The 9,426-nt window shown below is 54.1% G+C and overlaps 1 protein-coding gene across 1 annotated transcript in view; it reads right to left on the bottom strand.

The window, feature by feature from the left end:
• IUM83_07350 overlaps positions 1–9,426 on the bottom strand; it is a gene marked incomplete at both ends in the record, with an annotated part of 33,221 nt that overhangs the window by 7,343 nt on the left and 16,452 nt on the right. The window contains one exon of the mRNA XM_067931638.1: positions 3,023–9,015. Coding sequence (XP_067799017.1) covers positions 3,023–9,015 — 5,993 coding nt within the window. The remainder of the gene's footprint in view (positions 1–3,022; positions 9,016–9,426) is intronic.

The following is a 9,426-nucleotide window of genomic DNA, read 5'->3' on the forward strand; positions in this document are numbered from 1 at the left end:
GTTCGCAAATGAAGGTAGCGATTTGAGTCGCGCCGTAGCCCTCGCGGTTTTGAGCTCGGACGCGAACTGTGTACTGCGTGTTTGCTGTCAAAGACGTGAGCGTCGTAGTCTGCGGATCGCTAGGCACTGCGCTTGGTAATACCACCACAGATCCATCAGTAGTAGAATCATATAACGCATTCAAGTTGACGGTCTGAGCTGAGAATGCATCACAGCCGTGTCGTCGCTCCAGGTTGTAGACAACTTGAGTACCAGTCCACGCCGTGCTAATGAACGTCGCTGGATCCGTACTCACGGTGAGGATGCACGCAGGAGAAGCACTGCTGAGCACCACCAGTTGCCCACTGACCAATACAATACTCGCACTAAGAGTGAGTGTCGGTGCTAACGAGGCTGTTCCACCTGTAAGAGCCGTGACGCAGCCCGTGCACAGCAGCGGTTGCGAGCCAAACGCTGCTGTTGAGTATTCCACGAGATACTGTGTGACCGGCGCTCCATTCGAGGAACTTGGTGCGTTCCAGACAACATTAAGCGCCGTATGATCAGCGCGATCACTTGCCACCGTCACGGCAATCGGCGCAAACGGCGGGGCAGCAGGAGCAAGAACCGCGTTACCAGCGGCACACGGTAAGTCGTGGCACAAAGCAGTAGCACGAAGTGGAGCCCCAAGACCCACAGAATTCAGTGCCGCAACCTGCACTGCATACGCCACACCAGGCTTTAGCATGCCACCATTTAGCGCTGTATTCGTCCAGACGTTGCCTGACATATCGGCGCACCCGCCAGTGGCGTCTGTCGCTACGACTTCTAGCTGAGCGACGTCAGCTACGTGAGGGGAAGAGCTACCAGAAGCTCCAGTAGCGCTCGAGCCTGTGAATGTGATGCGGAAGTGGTTAATGCCCCCAGCTTCGATATCCAGAGACACGTCGACACCATCGTTATTTACCAAGCCCGATACCGCAGTGGCCAACGCCGCGGCGGTCGTCGAAGCTGGAATACACGCCGTCATAGGCTCCACATGAACGGTGTATGTGCCCGTTGCAAGTGGACAAGCAGTTGCGCCACTTGCAGCTGAAATGAACCACACTGGCAGCGTATTGGTCGGAAGCGTACTCACTGCCGCCACCTCGAAGATGCATCCAGCTCCGAGCTTGTCAACCATAAAACGCGAGTTCGTTCCCAGTAATGCCTGCAAATTGGTAGCCGGAGCATAGACAATAGTGCCGCTGCTACCGACTGGAACCGCAAAAGTCAGCGAGCATCCAGCACAAACCGACTGCGTGAATGATGACGTCGAAAGTACAAGGCGGAACGACCCCGTCGAAGGGGTAGTTAGCGACAAGGACTGCACTTCAGCTCCTAGGCGGAACATGCACGCTGCCGACCAGCACGTCAACGCAGCTCCAGTCGGATCTACCATTCGCACGTCGTAAGAAGTCACCGATTGAGCATTCGGAGTAGCCGAGGCCTCCCACCAACTGAGACGGTAATATGTGATTGTAGCACCGCCATTGCCAGCCGTGAACCCCAATGCGTCCTTTGTCGGCTGGACGAAGTTCACTTCGAGTAGTGTTGGCTGATCTACAGAACTCACTTGCATCGTCACAGATGTCGGGCGGTACGGACGCAGAGCCCGCGGACTCACACTCTTCACGCCTGCTACTACAGATACGACAGCCACATCCTCTGACGTTGCAGGCGTACTCACTGTCAAGATTTGTCCGAGCACCGGGGAGCCGTAGTTGCCATTGTAAGCTGACACCCGCACATATTGCTGCGTACTAGCAGGCAAACTGCCAATCGTGTACGCCACCCGGCCATCCGCGCCTATAGTGGACGCAGCAACGACTTGCGAGTTAGCTGCAGCAGTGGCGTAGTTAGTCCTCGTACCTCCACTGCTGATGGATCCCGCTCGACAAGACGCAAAATCAGGTGTTGAACTCCACTCCACAAGATACTTTGAAGCCGAAGGTGCCAGAGATGGCAACCAGCTCACACCTAATGACGCAATATCTACGATCGAAACGCGTAGGTCTCGCGGACCCGTAGCAGGTACGGCTCGCGGACGAATTGACAACGACCCGTCTTCAATTGGTGTCACCACATCTAGAACGGTTAGTGTACTTGGTCCAGTGTGTGTCGGTGTAAGCGCACCAAGTTGACTGGCGTGTATTCCATCGACTGATGCCGTGCGAAAGGTGATACTCCACACCACCACGAAATCGTTGAGCGTATTCACACCGCTTTGGTCGTACGGGGTAGCGGTTGGCCCCTTCGAATAGTCGGACCGCTTTACTGACAATACGCCAACAACTGGAAGATGCTGCAACGCGCTCTGCATCTCCAATGCACTTGCAAGAACTGCGATCGACGCGGTTGTCTGTGTAGGGTAGTTCGCAAAGGCCAGCGTGAAAGTTTCTGCGGCAAGTGTCGACTCAATTAGCGTAGTGTCCTGGACTGTAATGTGTGTAACGCGTTCATGGGCATCCACCGGTTGAGCTGTTACTGGAACGCCGTAGCCGCGCGCGTTATAAGCCACAACAGAAACGAAATAATCCATGGTCGAACTCAACCCCGTGATCGTATAGGCAAATGACATGTTTCCATCGGTGGCCAACACGACATCCGAACCTGCGAAAATACTTTGGAGATCGAAACTCGCGCTAACGTCCCATTGAATCTCGTAGTGCACCACACGAGCTCCTCCGTCGAAAAGCGGCGCCTGCCAGGAAACACCAAGCGTGGTAGCCGATAGAGGTGCTACTAGAGCACTTTGGATTTCTAACGGTGTCCTTGCAACCGGCTGCACAGATCCAGGTGCCGTCACGAATTCGCTTGTAAACATGTCGTTGGATGCCGCAATGCGTACTATGTAGTTTGTGGTGTTACTGAGCTGACTCAGTGTGGTCTGCGTAGGTAGTCCACCCTGTAAGAGCTCGTGTACTTCTACGCACGGCGTTATACCCCATAAAGATCCACCACATGCACTAGGAGTAAACGTAAGAGTCGAGTCGGTACTCACAGCCAGCAGAGGCAAATCATCCGTTGAGCTAACGAACGTCACATCCCAGTACACTCCGTATCGCACTGCTGGATAGGTCAAGCGTTCAGTAATTTCTCCAGTCACCGTCACCAGCACTTCGCCGACAGTTGATAGCCCCTCAAGAGCGACGCGCACATCATCCGCTGTAGCGCTGGTCAAAATCGCTGGAGTTGATTCCCCGCCAACGCTCAGCAAAACTGATCCACCTAGATCCACGGGTGATCCAGTGTAGATAAAAATGCGCTGGACCTCATTTTGCGGTACCACAGTAACAGTGGTGATAGAAGCTGGGGTCATGCTGCTGCCATCAACACTTCCTTGCACCAGCTCGGTCACGCTCAGTGCTACAGCTGAAACGAACTCAGGAGAGTTATATGAACTATCGTACGTCTGTTCACCGATTGCAATAAGAGGCACGTCGCCGATCGAGTCACTAAACGTGACAACCCACTCGTAGCCGTAACCATCAAATATGCCGACGCTGTTACGACTCACGCTAGCAATCACTCCTGGGATATTCAGCGCCGAAGAGAGAGCATTGCGTAGGTCATCACTTGACGAGTTTCCGAGCACTAGTGCAAACCCGGTTTGGTCACCCACTTGAAGTGTCAGTTTTAGTCGTCGCTGGGATAAATCGCCCAAAGAACTATCTACCTTGATGAGTTGCTGCTCAGCGACACCTCGGCGTGCAGCGAATTGAACGGTGTAATTCGAGATAGGAGAACCTCCTGTGCTAAGCGGCTGAGTCCACGATACCAATAATGTGTTGGCTGACTGAGGTTCAATGTCCACGTTTCGAGGAGCGTCCGAGGGGATTTGCACCATATAACGAGCTGGGGTAGAAGCACGAGTCTCCCCAAAAACGTTCCCCACTCCATTCCATGCTGAAACACGAACATGGTATCCGACACCAGGCTGTAGTCCTAATACGTCGTAGATAGCAATTCCGTCATCATCAATAGTTAGGTCTGTCGTATCCACAACAGCAACACCGTACAAATCGCTGTTCATGGCAGGTAGTCCGCCGCTTTGAGCACGAGCGGTATTGCACGAAGTCGTCGCGGTTGTGACAGAGCTTGTGAGGTCGATGCCGATGCAATTCACAAGCGGCAAGTTTGGTCCCAGACGTGATTTGTACACGATCGTGTAGACAAACCCCACGGGGGTAGAACTTTGGCGCTTGTACACGTCGATGTCCCCGACAAAGTCGTCAGCGTCATTGATCTGCACAAGGGCCTGCTTTACTGCCGCAGCGGTGGCATTTGCTGGCAGTATATCTGTCTGCTGTTGGTCGTACACCAGCCGGAAGAAGCCACCAAGAGTTCCCACAGTAGTGGACACTTGCACAACTTGTTGTTCAAACCCATTGAAAGCTTGTATGACAGTCGCAGACGCGAGTGTGGCTCCCGTACCGGTCAGCGACGTTGATGTTGTGGCCACTTGCGACGTACTAAACTGCGAGAGTAGCTGACTGCTGTCAACCGAAACTTTGAGAAGAGGAACACTGCCAAATATTCCACCACCAATGGATGTATCTGCTCGGAAAGGTGCAGTCAGGAATGTCACAAACCACGCGAAGCCAAACCCAGCAGCAACCCGACGCACTTCCACTTGGCCTATGGTCGGTAGCGTCTCGAGTGCATCAGTCAGAGCGTCTGACGAGACATCCCACGGCAAACTGGGCGTAACAGAATCCAGGAATGATAAGCGAAAAGACCCGAGGACGTTGTAGGCTGTTGCAGAAAGCAGCAGCAGTTGTGTCGTGTACTCAGCAAACAACACTTGACTAATCACATTAGTTGAGATCGCTGCTGCAGTCAACCCGTTCGAAATACCATCTAACACGCCCGGGATCACAGCGTCCAGATCCATAGCGTCCCATTCGATCTGGTACTGCGTGACATCTGCTCCTCCGTCGTCGAAGCTGTCGCTCGACGTGTTGAACGTCACGGCAAGTCCCCGGCCCACCGAAGGTTCAACTGGCCCAACTAGCACGTAAGCAGGAGGGTCGGACTGCGTTTTGGGCACCCCAAATCCGGGCATGACTGGATAACCAGCTTCCAGCGAGTAGCCAAACGAGTTGTAAGCGTAGACGCGCACGTAATAGGGTGTACCACGCTCAAGCGTCCCGACGACAGATTCACACGGAGTGAGCAGACAGTCAACACCAGGGTTTACTACCGGTTTTCGCTCGTAGCCGAGAGAGCTGCCAAAGGAAGATTCTCCAGTGGTGTCATCTCCCGAGTCAAACGTAGGCTGCTTGTCCCATTCAATACGATAGTGCGTGATGACATCTCCACCATCGCTCGACGGATGTCGCCAACGCACACGAAGAGTAGACGCACTGTCGCTAAAGAGAGCAACTTCACGAGGTGGTGCAGGTTTCTGCTTTGGTGGGGCCAACGTCAACGGGGTCGCCATTGTCGGGGCGTTGCATCCAAGGGAGTTACACGCGCTCACGCGCGCCGAATACGTCGTACCGGGGGGTAGTGTATCGAGAACCAGCGAATACGTCAGGTCTGTAACATTCAACGCAGTGGCTGGTACAATCTTCGAGTGGAAGTCGTTCGGTAGTACTCCCGGAACAGTCCACCCGAGCTGAGCGGGATAGCCTCCACTCGCGCCGGGGAAATTGGCAGATAGCGTTAATGTTGCTGTGCCTGCGGTGACCGACACTGCAACTACGCGCCAGAGTCCTACTACAACACCAGGTTGGGAGATGGAAACATACATATCGACTGCTCCGCTCGTTGCTGCAGGGTCGGTGCTCGTCGCCATAGCCGACCCTTGCACAGTAGTCACAGTAATCGCATTACTGCCGACCGGAGCTGCGAGTTGCGCTCCCACGTTGGCAGTAAGAATCGTTGCTGTCAGCATCGTAGAATCAATCGCCAGCATTTTACCCACCACAGCTGGGGCTTCCGACAGGAACGTCACGGCCCACTGATATCCTCCGCGAGACGAAAAAGCTGTTCGCTCCACCTCCACACTGCGCAGAGCTGGTAATCCTTCCAAGCTGTCTTCCAGTTCTGCCTCACTGACATCAACAGGGAGCGGCTCTGTAGAAGCCCCACTATACTGGACTCGGAACGTGCCCTTGACCACATCCGTTGCGTCCTGCCCGAAAATCTGCAATATTTGAACTTCGAACGGCGAGGTATCAGGACTTTGCGGCTGAAACCAGTCGACCACGTAGTTCGTCACAGCAGCGCCGTGAGTGTCTGCTGGAGCGACACTGACCCATGAAAGTAGCAAGCTGGTGCACGATGCCGAAGTGGGTAGGGACGAAGACGCAGGTCTCACACTCAAAGCAACGCCACCGCCAGATCCAGCAGGTAGTGGAGCTGCTTTGCTGCGTGGTACCTCGAAGGATGGCACTGGTTGTCCAATCGGCCCAACACCCATGACATTCTCAGCCCGAACTTGTACAGCATACGCGGCACCAGCCACAAGAGTGTCGACTGTGTACTTGTACCTTACAGACGCGGGGTGCGCTGCAAGGAAGAAAGCGGGACTTTCGCGGAAGCTACTGAAAGTGGCAGAACTCGATGTACTACCCGGTTGATCAAGGCGCCACCACTCTACAACGTAATACGTAACGATAGCTGCGTTATTCGTTGTTGGGGAATCCCACCATATCCGGAGACTGGTAGATGACCCAGCAACCAGCCGCAACTCGACATTCTGCGGGTCTGCAGGAACAGCCATAGGCTTCAACGAAGCCGTCGTGCTCGGAAGCCCAAAGCCCGCAGAGGTTTTGGCCAGCACTCTCACAGAGAAACCCGGCCCATTCGCGCCACCCACATCACCAGGTGCGTTCGGTGCAGTGGTTGCCGCAGTTTGTGTAAGGCCCGAAATGAGGAACTGGTAGGGATCGCCACGCTTTGGTACATCAGGAGGCGAGAACTGGGAAGGAGAGCTAAATAGACTCACCGAGCTTGTGGTGCTTTCCCCTGCGGTGCATTGTATACCATTCGCTAGAGGCTGGACGGCTCCTTTAGAGCACACCATATACGCTTGCGTCCCCACCAGCTGAGAGACGCCGACCGTAATGTTCGACACGGTCCCAACGATTGAGTTGAAAGTGATTGTGTAGTCTCGAGAGTTCGCGCTTTGTGCTGAGACCACAGTCACATCTCCTGCTCCATCCAGCGCTTGGAGCGCCACCTCCACGTCGGAATACAGAGCGGTAACTGGCAGTGGGCCAGTGGTTTGGGTCCCGAGCGTCAGCGTAAACGTGCCTCCGGTGTTGGTTGTTGCGATTTTCACGACTTGCACCTCAGGCGAGCCGTACGCTCCATACGTCCACCACTCGACTTGGTACTGAATAACAGGCGCACCACCATCATCATCTGGAGCGTTAAAATAAACTGTAAGTGCGTCGACGGCACTGATAGTCAAACTGATGTTCGTAGGCGGAGAAGGTTTTGAACCGTGCGTTGTGACGCTAAACGGACTCTGCATGATCGCGTCCGAGCGATGGAAGAGTCGAGTACTCGGCACCACACCTTTGGGCTGCGTATAAGACTGCCACAGGAGTGAGATGGAGGCCAAGCCCGCGTTCTCGCGATACTCTAACGTAACCTCTGTCAACCGATCCTTTGCTAAGCTCACAGAAGTGTTTGATGGGAACTCCACTGCTGTAGAAGACTCGACGTCGTATTCATACTGATCGATCACAAGCTGGTTCTCGATCCAGAGCCGAGCGCCATCGTTAACTTGAACAAAAAATGTATAATCCTCGCTGAAGGAAGGCTTGATGTACCCCTGCCACCGCACGCTCACGTGCTCTCGACTTGTCGGGGTGATTCGGTCGTTCTGCCACGAGAAATCAATCTGAGAGTCGACTCGCTCCAGCGTCGGTGTGCCGTATAGCCAGCGGTTGTCGAAGTAGCTACCCAACAGCCCTCGTGGTGCGACATACCGAACATCGAGTGAATAGGTCGCCTCTCGAGGTGTGTCGTAGATAGCTTGGTACGTTGCGCCGCCAAGGTAACTGACATCGGCCACCACAGTGGAGGCGCCACGAAGTACAGGAACAAACGAATGGCCTTCACGTCCGCTAACAGATTGAACTGTAATACTTTCTCTTGTCGTCGTGCTTGGGCACATTGGCGTGACTTGAATACGCACCTGGTCTCCGACAAGCAAATAGCCTTCTGCGTAGAGCAATTCGAGGTCGTCGCCATCGTCGGCTTCTGTCGACACAAGTGTAATCTGCCAGGTGTATCCTCCGTTTGATCCTGAAACTGGAGTACTCACACTTGCTGTGTGGATCCCATCCAATGCTTCTAGCGCAGTTTCCAGTGCACTCGCGCCCACATTCCAAGGTAACATCGGCGTCGCATTATCGCGGAACGAAAGTGAGAACGTGCCACTGATTTGTGATGCCGCAGTGCTCTGAAGTTGCTGAGTTCGAAGATAGTCGCAAGCTGTCACCTTGGAGGTACCACTTAGCTGCGAAATGTCAACAACGAGTGCTGGCAAGTCTCCTAGCTCGTCAGCAAACTGAATTCTGTACGTGTAGCCGGCACCCGGGTTGCTTTGCTTGTACACATAAGTCGCGTTGCTCGATGCGCCTTGATAAATCCCAGATAACGTGATGGTTGTCGCCGTAATTGCAGTGATTGAGAAGACAGGTCCGCTGGGAGATCCTACACGGATCCAGTCGCCTACTACGAAATCAGGAATAGTTAAAAAGCTCGTCGACGTCGTCAGGACATTTGATGTTTTCGTAGCTACGACAGTTCCAGTCGCCACCTGCGTTTGCACGTCGGGTGTATCGACTGTAACAAACCCACTGAGTGTGCTCAGAGCTTCTAATGCAGCCTCAACAACCTGAATTCCCGCATTCCACGGCAAGGCTACCGTCTTTAGTCCATTCAGCGCCAAAGCAAACGTGCCCGTGAGTTTGGTTGACGGTCCAGCACTGCTACTAGTCTCCACGATTTGTAGCTCTTGCAGAGGAGATCCTGTGAACCCGCCACCAGTACCATCCAGCAGATTCCCATTGATGTCGCGCGCCTGAATGATGAAGCTCGATCGCGAGTGAAATCTGCCTGAATGAAGTCCATCCTGCCCAACGGTATTGATTGATCCCGGTGTGAACGGGGTACTGCCATCCACAGCAGTGCATTTAGCTGGAACGAGTGTACCGTGGGCAACGATCGCGACAAATGGGCTAAGCCCATTCAAAGGGACGGTGACGGCCACTTGACCGTCAGGGGTGGCGCCGGCGACGAGCGTGTTCGACAGTACAGGCGCCAACGCTGGAACGTTGCCAACGAGTCTCGCATGGCGCACTAATCGTCCTGGTGTGTACAAAGCAGAGTTCCAGAACGCAGTCTGAGGAGTTCCTGCCGTTGCTCCTACAAACGTGACAG

The sequence above is a fragment of the Phytophthora cinnamomi genome, assembly GCF_018691715.1.
Source record: "Phytophthora cinnamomi strain GKB4 chromosome Unknown Contig6, whole genome shotgun sequence".
NCBI lineage: Eukaryota > Oomycota > Peronosporomycetes > Peronosporales > Peronosporaceae > Phytophthora > Phytophthora cinnamomi.